The sequence below is a fragment of the Jaculus jaculus genome, chromosome 11 (genome assembly GCF_020740685.1).
Source record: "Jaculus jaculus isolate mJacJac1 chromosome 11, mJacJac1.mat.Y.cur, whole genome shotgun sequence".
In the NCBI taxonomy this organism is placed as follows: domain Eukaryota; kingdom Metazoa; phylum Chordata; class Mammalia; order Rodentia; family Dipodidae; genus Jaculus; species Jaculus jaculus.
In genome coordinates this window covers 94,587,110-94,600,929 of record NC_059112.1, presented here as the reverse complement: position 1 = coordinate 94,600,929, position 13,820 = coordinate 94,587,110, and the positions used below count along the sequence as shown (strand labels likewise).

Below are 13,820 nucleotides of genomic sequence, written 5' to 3'. Positions count from 1 at the left end.
TGAGTACACAGAATGGGGTCACCACAGCCATCTGTGGTAAGGCTAAGGGAGCCCCCCCAAAAAAAAACCAGCTACAGGACAAAACATATGAATATTAATCTTTTTTGTTTCTGTGAGTGTATGTGGTATGTGTATATACGTGATTATATATGTGTGGGTGTATGCATGCGTGTGAGTGTGCATGCATGTGTATGCATGTGTGTGGAGGGTAGAGGTTGACAACGGGTGTCTTCCTCAGTTACCCTCAACTCTATTTTTTTTAATATTTTTTTGTTCATTTTTTATTTATTTATTTGAGAGCAACAGACACAGAGAGAAAGACAGATAGAGGGAGAGAGAGAGAATGGGTGCGCCAGGGCTTCCAGCCACTGCAAACTAACTCCAGACGCGTGCGCCCCCTTGTGCATCTGGCTAACGTGGGACCTGGGGAACCGAGCCTCGAACCGGCGTCCATAGGCTTCACAGGCGAGCGCTTAACTGCTAAGCCATCTCTCCAGCCCTCAACTCTATTTTTGAGACAGGGTGTTGCACTAAACATAGAGCTCACCAAGATGGCTGGAGTATCTGGCCGCTGCGTCCCAGAGATCCCCCTGTCTCTTGCCTCCCCCAATGCTAGGATTATAAATGCATGCCACCATACCTGGTATTTTTACATGGGCGATGGGGGTCCGAACTCAGGTCCTCAGTTGTGCGTGGCACCCACTGTTCCCAGGGAGCCATTGTCCCAGCCCAGTCCTCACCTGTTACTACAGTGCCGTGTGAGAAAGGCGGGTCAGCGGTGCGCAGCGCGAGTAAGCCGTCAGTGTCCTTGCGTAGCCAGGTCATTGCTTCCAGCTGTAGATGGTCCCGGGAGCTCTGGCTGGACTCCTGTTCCCCGTGCCAGGCTCACTTCCTGCCAGCCACCTTGGCGCCAGGGCACATTGTGATCTTTTGGAAAGGGAATGCCCTGGAGTGGTAAGGCTGGCAGATGGTCCCTGGGTGCTGGTACACATGAGTCCTGATTCTATGACTGATCTGGGAGTTGTTCCCATCGTCTGCCCCACAGGGTGTGGGCAGTTGTTCGAGGGAAGGGTCACTACAACCCCCACTAACCTGTGACATGAAAGGGTTAAGGCTAACTAGAGACTGGCTTCTCAGGTCAGATGGGGCCAAATGTACCCTGAGCCAGTGGGATCTAGTGGCGATGTTCCACACTGAGAATTTGTGGATTAGGATCTGGTTCTAGAGCCTGTCTGAGGGGAACTCCCAGGCCTCGTGGACGGAGGTGAGGTGGCATCGCCTACTCCTGCAAAGGGATTTTTGTGCCGTGGGCCCAGAGGCTGCCGTCTTGGCTTGGGGTTTGTCATTGGGATTGTCTCTTTATGGTACAATCTTCCTTCTGGTGGAAAACCTCTGAGGCCTCTTGTACTTTTGCAAGGGGGTGTTTCCAATGGTTTGGGAGTTGCTTTAAGGCAGACTTCACCTGAGACCCAGTGTGTCTTCTGCATGTCAGGCACACAGTATCCTGTGCTTGCCTCCCATGTCCAGAGCTTCAGCAATGAGCTGACGACTACAGACGTGGTTTTTGTCCACTCTGTTCATCAGCCTGGAGCAGATTTGCCAAGCGTAGTTACCTTCCCCGGGCCAATGTCTTAAGCTGTTCTTGTGGAAAGACTGAACTCTGTTGATTTGACACACCCTTCCTTTATGGTTAAAATAGCTTCCTAGAAGTCTATTGAGATGCAAATGAGCACCCTTCACTTTGGAGTAGTTTACCCACTGTTTGCTTCACTACCAGCTGGTCAGGGTTCATTGAAACCCTTTGGGGAGACCCAGTTTCAGACCTAGAAACAATGCCTTGCTTGTGGTCAGATGCTGAAGGTCAGGCTGGGTCCAGTATGAGAAACTCCGATGGAACCGTGGAATGACGGACGCGTTTTCACACGTGTGGGCGTTCTGGGCCAACAGATCCCCTTCCTGTCTGACTCACGGTGCCCTCGGGTTATGCAGAAGAGGCCATGCCTGGCCTTCTCTAAGAGTTTTAACGTAGATGGTAAAGAATTCAAAAAGACTAAGAAGGTACGCAGCAAGTCAGTGGTCCTCACAGTGGCAGTAAGTGCTGCAGATCTTCACAGAGAGAATCGATGCGTGGAATCCACCCCTCACATATGGGCACACAAGTAACCCGCGCACCCATAAGAAGACACATGGCATCTGCATATGAATGCATACTCAATGTGCATACCCACAGATCCATGCATACCTCACATGTGTACACCAGTGTGTGTGTACACATACACACAGACAAACCCTCACTGCCCCCCTACACACACAGATGGGGACATATGTGCCTCTTCATGCACACTTCCACACATGTCCACCCAGGACCATGCATGGGGACGCATATACATGTATACATTTGTGCCTGCACACATATAGCATGTGAAGACACGTGCACGCATCCCACCATGTCCCCGTTCTCTTCTACGGTGGGCAGGCCTCCCCCTTCCCCCCAGGGTGCCTTTCTGCACGTTGCTCTGGGCTCTTCTGTCCTCATCCTCTCATAGTGAGGCGATGCGATGCCAGACAACGTGCATGGTGTGAACCGGGCCCGCATTGGCAAATAGACCCTATCATCTCTCATGAAAGTGTCTCCATTTGCTGCTCGCCAGTAGTCCTGACCACACTCCGTAGGTGGCTCCCACTGCCACCTCCTCAATTAGGCAGCTGAGGACTAAAGCACCCCAAGTTGCCAGTGCGCCCCAGATGATTGCTAAAATCAATCTTTAATTGTGCCAGTAAACCCCAATCACCTGCCACATCTAAAGCCCTGCACACCTGGTTAGACTTGCTCCTCTTGAAACCTGTCAGGCCGTGGGCCTTCTCCCTCCCTCACCGTCCCTCCCTTCCTGGCTATCTAGGAAATGACCGCTCTAATGAGCAGTTGGCTCATTAAAACCCAGAGCTGCTTGTCGAATTGGTTTTGCCCAATTAAACCTCAGCATTCCTTATGTCCTCCTGGGTTAAAAACAAGTCCTTGTCAATCTCTGGAAAAAGTTGTTTTAATGCAAAGTCAGCAAGGCTTCTTCCTTGACCGTGTTTAAATTTGCAGTGTATACAATGCTCACTCTGAAATGCAGCTCCTTGTGAAGGATTAAAAAAAAACGCCATTTCAGATAGATTTCCGGTTTTCACCCTTCACTGGCCTGGCCATGCTGCAGGCGAGCTGCCTTCCCTGGTGCCATGAACATAGGGTGCTTCTCCTCTGCACCAGGGCAGGTGGGAACGATAATGTGCTTTGTGGAGGGCTTGGGGGCTTGACAAGCTGTACCCACCCTGGCGTCTTGACGTCAGGGGCACAGGTGCAGCTCCCTGGTGCTGCTGTGGGCATGAAAATTGCTAGGACCTTCTCTGGGATAAAACACCTGACCAGAAGCAGTTTATGGAAGGAAAAGGGTTTGTTTTGGCTTAACGTTTTGAGGGGAGCTTCGTTATGGTGGGGAAAAGCATAACACAGGCAGTCAGCTTGGAGTCACGTCTTGTCACCAGGCAGGGAGGAGAGAGAGCTGGCTAACACTGGCAAGCTGGGCTGGACCATCAAATCCCAAGGCCACGCCCCCCCCCAGTGACACACCTCTTCCACCAAGGCTCCACTTCCAAAAGGCTCCACCATCCGGGCATTGAGCACGAGGCTTATTTCTAAACCCATGAAGCTGTGGGGTGTGGGGCTGATTTTACATTCAAACCACCACACAGTCTTTGTCTTGTAGAGGAGAATCTAAAGGGGGAAGCCATTGTTTGCCTATGTGGAATGTCACGGAGGGAGGGCGGGTTGGTTTTTAGAGGCGTCTCTGAGAAGTCATCCCTTTGTCCTCCCCAGCGGACAGCACCTTCGACAGCGGCCAGGGCTCCACCGTGTATTCGGACTCGCAGAGCAGCCAGCAGAGCATGGTGCTCAGCTCCCTTGTGGACACAGCTCCTCCCCAAGCCTCATGCGTGTGCAGTCCCCCCGTGAGTGAGGGGCCCGGCCTGCCGCACAGTCTGCCCTCACTAGGGGCCTTCCAGCAGCCTACCACTGTGGTGAGTCTCAGAGCCACTTCTGCCCTCTCCTTTTGGCCTCCTGTCCAGGCGATGCTGGCCGTGATCAGCTCCCCAGCTCACTTCCCTTGGCAGTCCTACAGGTGCAAGCCAATGGAGAGCCGCCTTTGCTGGGCGCTCCAGAACCACGGGCCAAGGAGCCTCAACAAGTGAAGACTTAGCAGAAAGGGGGTGTGCGGGTCTGGAAACAGGGACTTCCAGGGCTTGGGGAGCTGTCACCAAGCCAATCATCCTGGCTTGGAAACAGGCTGTAGTTGTGACGGTGACAACATAGAGATGCATGGTGCTGGCCCACCAGAGCCTAGGCTGGAGATGTTTCCTAGACTGTCCCAGAGATGGCAGAGAGGCAGCGTTTGTAGTGATGAAAGCCTGGTTTGATCTCACTGTCCAGCCTTCCAATAAGACACGCAGAAGTGCCTGGCTGTCTCCCCAAGTAGACATCAGTGCAATAGAAAGCCGTTGGAAGCATGAGGGACTTTGCTAGGGCAAGAGTGAGGGTCTCGGGACATCTGTGGTCACCTCACATGTGAGATCGGAGAAAGTAAATGAAGATGATGGGGCACTTGTTTCTTCATTTTAACTTTTTTTTTTTTTTTTGCCTGTGACCCAGGCAATGGGGCTGAGTCCCCAGAAGGTGTTTGGACCTTTGCCCTGTAGGTGGCTCTGCCTTTGCCAGTCCTTGGGAGCCCCCTACCTGGTGTGTTACTAACCCTGGTTGTCACACACTGTTATCACTATGGTGGCTTCTTAGTGCTGGCTGAGCAGAGGTGCTGTGGGCCCTGTCCCCTGCACATGTGAGCTTTTTGCCCTGTGGGACTTTTGCACCCTCTCTTCCCACTCCGTGTAAGGCTAGGCAGTTAGAAAGGCCCTCTTGGTAAAGCCACAAAAGCCACCGGCCATATCTGTCCTTGCTGTCTTGGTCCCCGAGGCTGACTGCAATTGGCATTTGCAGGGTTGTTTTGTTTTGTTTTGTTTTTCACTTCACAAAATGAAATGAAATCAGATTTTCAATGAGACAGGCCTCCTTTAAGAGAGGCTGGGGGCTGGAGAGGGCCAGCACAGAGGGCTTTGTGTTGAGGCATGTTTTCATTGTAACTTCCACCCCATCAAACCTCCCCATTTTGGGGAAATATATCCCAGACAAGGAGTTGTTTCCCCATAAATATTTCAGTCTTTGTACAATGGAGGACTTGGAGAGAACAAAACACAGCAACATAATTGCACTGGAATATTAACAAATCAGCAGCCATTTCTTCACGGCATCCAACATCCAAGAGCTGGTTTCTGTTCTTTTGCCATCTAATTTAGGCAGTTGATGGCTATGTGGACCAGCATCTTGCCTGTGGCCCCATTTCTCTCCCCTTGGGACTAAGTCTCAGAAGCCTCTACTTTGCCAAGGGCCGGTTCCCCCACCACCACCATCACCCATGCCTGTGTGGCCTGGTGGCTTCCCCAGCAGCCGTGTACTGGTTGTTTTCATCTCTCCATATTTGGGGAATCATCTGCCTAGATTCACCTTCTGTGGTCTTGAGTTTCCTTTTGTAATACGCCTCTCCTAGCTGGATCCTAAGGAACCCTTCCCCATGGCCCTGCAAAACCTCTGATAATCTTTCCTCACACTTGCCTAATCCTCCATGGGGCTTCTTTTCTAGAACATTCCCTGGCTGGAGGCTGTGACTGTCCATGGCCTTTTGGTATCGTTGATACTCCAGGGCCACCATACTTGGTTTCTGCTGAGTCACCGTTCCTGGGAATAGGGTCCCTGGCGGGGGCTGGGCACAGGGATGATGAGGGCTGAGGGCAATGGCTGAGGGTGTCCCCTGTTCTGTCCACAGCCTGCTCTATCAGTGGGTTCTGTTCCACCCCCTGCCCACCCTCCACTCCTCCAGCAGCATTTTCCAGAGCCTTCCATGAGCTTTGCCCCTGTGATGCCACCATCCAGCACCCCTGTGCCCACGGGTCCAGGCCAGCCAGCACCCTCTGCCCATCAGGTAAACATTGCATCTCCTTACAGCCCCTTGAATTATCTCCTGGTGTGGACAGTTCTGTATCCCAGGCCTGTGGTTTGGATGAAGGGTGTGTGTGTGTGTGTGTGTGTGTGTGTGTGTGTGTGTGTGGCGTTTTCAGTTTCACAGTTTGTAACCTGGGGCCTGCACACAGATGGCTCTGTTTACTAATAACGTTCTGCAAGATCCTCGGTGGCCCTGACTCCACGCTGGTAGGCACCTTGGTGGTCTGTGTGTGTGCACAAGCACATGGGAGTTTGTGTGTGTGTGTGCAGAGGAGCATGAGTGTTGGCATATGGCTGTGGGTGTGTGAGTGTGGGCATCTGAGTGTGCACGTGGAGGGTCGGCGTGGATTTCTGTCTAATCTGAGCACAATACCCTGCCTTAGTGAGCTGATGGCCTAAGGTCCCCTTCTCTCCTTCCAGCCCCTTCCAATGGCCCAGCCACCGGCCCTGCCGCAAGTTCTAGCCCCCCAGCCCATGGGCGCGATACAGCCGGTGCCCTCCCACCTGCCTCCGTACCTGGCCCCGCCCTCCCAGGTGGTGGTCCCCGCTCAGCTGAAGCCCCTCCAGATGCCGTCGCAGCCGCCCCTTCAGCCCCTCGCTCAAGTCCCTCCTCAGGTACCTCTGGCCCACAGCCTGCCCCTGCCCACCAGGGATGGGGTTCCGGGGCATTGGCAGGGCCTGTTTGTGCACATGACCTGGGGCTCGCTGGGTTAGAGAGGCAAGCTTAGAAGTGTTGTATATATCAGAACTGCTCAGGTGACCAACCCAGTTAGGCCCAGGAGGGTGAGAACTCCAGGGACAGTCTCCCTTGGCCAGGTGCCCTCCGACCTCACCTTCTTTCCCCCACCGCACCCCCCCCCCCCAGGGGCAGTCCTTCCTCCCAGACTGAGATGCCTCTGGGCATGTGAGTATCAGATATGGGGTACCTCAGGGAGGAAGAGAGGCATCTGGTACCCACTCAACCATTGCATAGTCCCAAGTGCATCCAGAGGAGGGAAAAGGTTTAGTTCAAGATCAAGGACAAGGGTCTCGATGTGGCCACTGAGCAGGTGTGGAAATCATGCTGTTTGCTTCAGGTAACCATCATCTGTCCTGCAGAGCTAAGCAAGGCTGGTCTGAAGATGGCTCCTGAGAGCCAGCTGGGTGACACTGATTGCTGCAGGGAAGAATGGCCGTAGAGGCTACTGGAGTAATAGAAGTGACCTCTGATGACTTCCTGTGGAACGTGGTCCACAACTAGTGACAGCTGGCAGCAGGATTGGCATAGAGCCCAGTCAGGGTTGGGCCCTATTACTGAGGCACATGGTGGTGGCCCTTTCAGAGACACTCAGTGGTCGGGTTGGGTGGTGAGCTTGGTGGTAAGATAGGAAATAAGCCTCAATCTGAATATGGTGGTGCCTGCTGAATCGGGAGGGGGTGTCTGTGATTTATGGAGCAACCCACCCCCCATGATGTCAGTCATCACCTGTTGACTGTTTCATGTCTTTGTGATACTGCATTAGGGTTGGCTTAGGGATCTTGTGATATCATTGTGTCGCTTGTCTCTGCTGCTGCTGTTAGCTGCTTGTCAAAGAGAAAGCAAGGGATCTATGCACTTCTGCCACCTCAGAATTGTGCAAAGCTGTCCTTGATGCATGGTTGTGAGAAAGTGCTAAATTTGAAAGGTTCTAGACTTCCTGCTGTTGGAAGGCCGCATACCATGGCTATGGGTGTGGCCTCAACTATCAAAGAGCCCTCCATGGAGTTAGCTTATGTGGTGTTCATACAAGCTGAGGTTTTAGGTTGGAGTGATCCCAGATGGTCAGAGTGAGCCTGGTAGCTCCAAATGAAAAGGCTCCAAGTTTCGGAGTTCTATGGTCAGGCTTTAGTCCCTCCCCTCTGAGCTGCTCCTGTCTCACTGAGAGATGCCCCTCGCAGCCTTTTGGGAATGTGGACATAGAGGCCGCTTCATGCTGGCACCAAAGGTGGGTTCCAGCAGGTCGTGTTCAGGTTGCCAGGTTTCCTTTGCTGTTAGAAAGTTTCACAGTGCTTGGGGTTTTCCTTGATGGCGGTTTGTGTGGGAATCCCCTCAAGAGCAGCAGGTGTATGGGAGGCAGAGCCACACTCCACCCAATGCCACAAGCCCCCTGGAATGGAGGCCATGGCTCATTTACTACTGTGTCTCTTTCAGATTCCCCCAATGCCTATGGTTCCCCCCATCACGCCCTTGGCGGGAATCGACAGCCTCCCTCAGGCCCTTGCTGATCTGCCAGCTGCGAACGTGGCCCCTGTACCGCCACCTCAGTATTTCTCACCTGCTGTGATCTTGCCAAGCCTCGCAGCCTCGATGCCCGCATCCCCAGCTCTGCCTCTGCAGGCGGTCAAACTGCCTCATCCCACCGGAGCACCCCTGACCGTGCCCTGCCAGACCATTGTGCCAAACGCACCGGCCGCCATCCCTCTGCTGGCTGTGGCCCCTCAGGGCGTGGCAGCTCTCTCCATCCACCCAGCAGTGGCCCAGCTCCCGGCCCAGCTCCCGGCCCAGCTGCCGGCCCAGCTCCCTGCCCAGCTCCCTGCCCAGCCTGTGTACCCAGCAACCTTCCCCCAGGTGGCACCTGGAGACATCCCGCCCTCCCCGCACCACACAGTGCAGAGCTTACGGGCCACCCCTCCGCAGCTGGCCTCCCCTCTGCCTCCTCAGCCTGTCCAGCCCGGCATTGTCCACCTGCCTGAGCAGGCTGCTCCAACTGCTGCCTCAGGGACCCAGGTAATCACGTGCAGGGCATGGGTCCACCACCAGATCCCTGGAGACCTTTAGGACCAGGCTCAAGGGATTCTTGGGTTGTTCCCTTCACTGGGTGATAGTTCCCACTGGCTCCTGGATTTGGGAGCACACTGGGCCAGGCAAGGAGGTAGCTCTGTACTATGGTTGACTTTTTTTTTTTTTTTTTTCCAGTTTTTCAAGGTAGGGTCTCACTCTAGTCCAGGCTGACCTGGAATTTAAATGTGTAGTCTCAGAGTGGCCTCGAACTCACGGCGATCCCCCTACCTCTGCCTCCCGAGTGCTGGGATGAATGACTTTTCTTGTAAAGAGTACTTAAGGCAAAGGGATGCCAAAGTGGGGTGTCCCCTGCTTCCTCTGGAGTCGTGAGCATCAGGGCAGCCGGTGGGTCCCATTGTCCCATCCTGTCTGGAGGTCAGCAGTTTCTGCTGCGTGACTGCCCTCATACCAGTCCTGGTTTGCGTCGGCTCCTCAGTGGGCATCAAGACTCCCACAGTAGCCCCTCCCAGAGTACCTTGTCAGAGCGAGGGGGCGTGGACATCCCCATCTAAACGGAGAGGGAATGAGGCAGAGTGGTCAGGGTGCTGATGGGTTGCTTAAACGTCACCTTGGTAGGACCCAGGGGAGTGTTCTGGTGTCAGGTGAGGACCTGCACAGCATTCTGGGTTGGTTGTAAAGGGATGCTGTGGGGTAGAGGGACACCCAACCTGTGGCAAGAGGTCTCCCCATGTGGCTTCATACACCTGCCCAGGGAGTTTATGTTTGGAGCTTCTGGGCTGTTGTGTTCAAACTCAAGAGAGGGGTCAGAAGAGCCGACTTGGACACTTCCCATCTAGGAGCCTCCTGTCTCACTTGGGCCCCTCCCGCTGGGCACCTCACTAGCTGGGTGTCCTTGCCCCGCCCCCGGTAGCCACCCATGGGAACCCCACACACGGGACATCTTCCCACATAGCACTCTCACTTGGTGGGGTCTCCAAACCTGGCCTCACATTGGCTGTGAGCTGAGACACTATGGCAGCTGGGTCATAGCCCCTGCCCTTGGAGCCTTGGGTTCCCCTAATGTGGGCCAACACCTCCAGCTGACTGCGCTATGACAGTCATCCGGAGGAAGGGCCAGGATGGGGGGCCCCTGTGCCAGCTGCTGCCTGACTCGGCTTGTACTGCCTGGAGGAGGAATGTATATTTTCAGAGTGCACATAACCCCTTGGGTGTGACCACTCACTGTCTCATTTTCATGCCGGATTTGTGCTAAGAGATGGAAAGTCCAATGGAGAGTATTTGACTAAAAAACAAAAAACCAGTGGGAGGAGGTGTGTTCGCCGTGTGCCCCTAACTGAGTGAGCTGCTAACCTGAGCAGACATCAGCAACCCCTTAGCCCTCTTTTCAGCTGAGCCTCAACCTGCTTCCTCAACTAAAAGCAGCCCAGGTCTCTGTGTTCCGACACAGATCGGGTCCCACGTAAAGTGGACGTGGGGATCCCATCTCTGTTTGCTTCTGTTAAATCCACGTGCCACGAGTGTTCTGAGATGAGGGTGTGCCGCTTGGGGGAAACGTGGGAGTGTAGAGGGGCATCCCCTGATATGCCCGTGCACAGCCCCTTGCCCCCGCCAGTGGCCCCCTGGCACCCAGCCTGCATCCCTGTTCTCCTTGCCCTCAGGTCCTGCTGGGCCACCCACCTCCGTACAACGTGGACGTCGCTGCTCCGGTGCCTGCTGTGCCCCTGCCCCCTGCTGTCGTCTCCCCACCGCTGCCAGACACGGTGCCACCTGCCGCCCCTGAGCTCCTGCCTAAGCTCCCTGGCTCTCTGGCCCCCGTGGTGGCAGCGGCTCCTCAGAGTGTGCCCACCCAGACTGCCCCGCTCCTGCCACCGGCGAACGCACCTCTGCCCGCTGGACCTGTGATGGCCGGACCCTGCCCGGCCGTCCAGCTGACCGTGGAAGCGGCTCAAGAGGTGTGTGCCTTCGTGCTTTCCGCTGTGGAGGTGAGGGATGCTTCTAGAAGGTGCGGCCCACTCAGCACTGGCTCAGCCAGCTTGAGCCGCTCTTGCCTCTCCTTCCTTCCGTCCTCCCACATCAGACGGAGAAGCAAGCGTTTTGTAAATGGGTTTAGAGGACGCTTCCCTCAGAGAGGGTACACAGCCGGGCAGAGAGCTTTCGCACATCCTCTTTGGGGGGGCGGGGATCATCAAAGTGGGTTAACAGTTTTGGAAAGGAAGCAATCCTCAGCTTTCAGGAATCCACTTGGCTCCAAGCCTTTCAAGATGAAAACCTCCCTGCTGGGCCCCTTCAGTGGTGGCCCCTTTTGCTGTAAGCTGGAGAGAGCCGCGGAGAAGGTGGGGAGGGCCGCCGCTGGGCCCACTGCAGAGAAGCAGGTCAGGCTGACCAGAATCTGTTCTCTTTCTTCCGGTTTTTATTTTAGGAGCAGGCCTCGCAAGACAAGCCGCCTGGCCTCCCACAGAGCTGCGAGAGGTACCCAGCCAGCCTCCACCCTGGAGGCCTCAGAGTGGGGGGGGGGGACAGGTCCAGGTGCCTGCTCCGTCCAGCTTCGGCCTCTGCTTTGCTGCTTTAATTGGATCCTGCCCCATTTTGCTGGATGCATCAGGATTTTAAAAAAAATTTCCTTTGGTATTATTACTATTTTTTAATGAGAAAGAGAGAGGGAATTGGTGTTCCAGGGCCTCCAGCCACTGCAATCAAACTCCAGATGCGTGTGCCACCCTCGTGTGCACATGCACAAGGTCGCACGTGTGTCACCTTGTGCGTCTGGCTTACGTGGGATCTGGAGAGTCGAGTCTGGGTCCTTAGACTTTGCAGGCAAGTGCCTTAACCACTAAGCCATCTCTCCTGCCTTGCATCGGGATTGTTTTGTTTTTTTAAACAAACACTGCTCCCTTTGCAAATTGGACCCAGCAGAGCTTCACGGACCTTGTCTCTCTGATCAGGGGCTTTGCCAGGCCAAGCCAAATGTTGTTGGAGGTTTCCATTGGGTCGTGGGTCCTAGTACGAGTCCTTGTGGTGAGGGCATTCAGAAAGGAGCACTGATGGGCAGAGCTGGCAGTGCCCAAGAGGGTGGAGAGGGTACCAAGAAGAGAACTAGAGCTCTTTCTCCTTGGGCTCTGGGGAGGCGGTGCCATCATCACTGAGGATAGTCATGGCAATGGCCGTGGGTGCCACCCTCCCAGGAAGCTGGGTCCCGCATTGTGAGAAGCTTTGCAGACTTCCTTGCAGTCCCCTGGTGGTTGCTAAGCGTCTGTTTGTGCAGGTGGGGAAACCGAGGCATGGAGCCCACAAGTCACGGGCAAGAGGTCTAGAGGGCCAAGGCCACACAGCCAGTCACTGGGAAGCGGGCATTTCACCCCCCCCAACAGTCTTCTGTGCCATCCAGGATGGGCAGTAGGGGGTAGAAGGGCTTCTGCCTTGCCAGCAGGGTGCCATCTCTGTAGGACACACTCCTTCAGGTGCCAGAGGTTCTTAAGCCCTGTGCTGGGCTGACAATTGCGATTTGCTGTGTGCGCTCTTAACATTCTTTTGCTTTCCCTCAGCCTTGGAGGGTCCGATGTCACTTCCGGAAGAGACCTGAGTGACAGCTGTGAAGGCACCTTCGGAGGGGGCAGGCTGGAGGGCCGAGCCGCGCGAAAACACCACCGCAGGTCCACACGTGCCCGCTCCAGGCAGGAGAGGGCCAGCCGGCCCCGGCTCACCATCCTGAACGTGAGTTGGTAAGGTATGGGGCACATGAGTGTGTGGTGGCAGCGTCCACAATCTGACCGTCGCTTCGTGTAGGTGTGCAACACGGGGGACAAGATGGTGGAGTGCCAGCTGGAAACACATAACCACAAGATGGTGACCTTCAAGTTTGACTTGGATGGGGACGCACCCGACGAGATTGCCACATATATGGTGAGGCTGGGCCCAGGGGGTGAGGACGCCCTCTTGTGGTCCTTAGGCGCATGCAGGAACAAGTGTGTCAAACTCGGCTCGACTGTTGGGTGGCCTGTGGGTCAGGCGCACAGCCTGGGAACTGTCCCCAAACTCTGGGTATGAAGGGGGAGTACTGACTCTCTGCCTCTGGGTTCTGTGAGCTCCTCCGTCCCTCCGTCCCTCAGAGCAAAGGAGGGAATTGTGAGGCGACACCGATGAGCAAGGAGAAGTAACTTCCCAGCATCCAATGTCATGTGATCCCTGCTTAAAGCCACCGAGGCTCTCTCCCCTGGTGCCTCCAACCTCAAGCTGCTGCCCCATCTACCAGAGCAGACCCTTTCCTGAGCACCTCCTCAACCATGGGCTTCTGGGAGTCCCACATCTACATTCCCAAGGGGATCATGCTGTGTTTCCAACACCTTGCCCTGCCATAAGCGGGGTCTCAAACTGTTCAGCTGCAAGCACACAAAAGACACCATCAGAAAGGATCCCCTTGCATTTGCCAGACTTCCAAGCCCATTCTCGATCACATCACGGGGCGACAGCCTCCAAACCCTCATTGTTGTGCGTGTTCACTTGTTTAAGAAGTCATGACCCAAGAAGGCATCTGGCATTGGTAGTCGGTGCCTTAGCCCCTCACCTCAGGTGACGAGCAAGTGTAGTGAGTGGAGCTGATATAACAAGCAAACATAATATGAAATTCAGTCGGATGCACTGTAAATTGCCCTCCTGGGACTAGTGACTGTTGCATTCAACAGCTCAGCTAAGAGTTAAGCACCCCTTGGGGCTGGGGAGACTGCTCAGTGGTTAGAGGTGCATGCTTGCCAGCCTACTGGCCTAGAGTTCAATTGCCTAGTCCCCACACAGAGCCAGACAAAAGTGGTATGCTCATGTCTGTGATCCCAACATATCTGTGGCAATAGGAGACAGAGAAAAGAGAATCCAGAGGCTCATAGGCTGACTAGACTGGTGCACACACAGAGCAAAAAACAACAGGGGAGACCCTGTTTCCACAAGAAGGTGGAGGGAGAGGACAGACACCCTGTGGTT

At 54.8% G+C, this 13,820-nt stretch overlaps 1 protein-coding gene across 14 annotated transcripts in view; it reads left to right on the top strand.

Moving 5' to 3' along the window:
• Window positions 1-13,820, top strand: part of Wnk2 (WNK lysine deficient protein kinase 2) — a 141,732-nt gene that overhangs the window by 72,989 nt on the left and 54,923 nt on the right. For all 14 annotated transcript variants that reach the window (XM_045161541.1, XM_045161547.1, XM_045161546.1 and 11 more), the window contains exons 8-15: window positions 3,860-4,059; window positions 5,913-6,068; window positions 6,509-6,703; window positions 8,259-8,834; window positions 10,508-10,801; window positions 11,269-11,318; window positions 12,392-12,560; window positions 12,633-12,749. In XM_045161541.1, coding sequence (XP_045017476.1) covers window positions 3,860-4,059; window positions 5,913-6,068; window positions 6,509-6,703; window positions 8,259-8,834; window positions 10,508-10,801; window positions 11,269-11,318; window positions 12,392-12,560; window positions 12,633-12,749 — 1,757 coding nt within the window. The remainder of the gene's footprint in view (window positions 1-3,859; window positions 4,060-5,912; window positions 6,069-6,508; window positions 6,704-8,258; window positions 8,835-10,507; window positions 10,802-11,268; window positions 11,319-12,391; window positions 12,561-12,632; window positions 12,750-13,820) is intronic.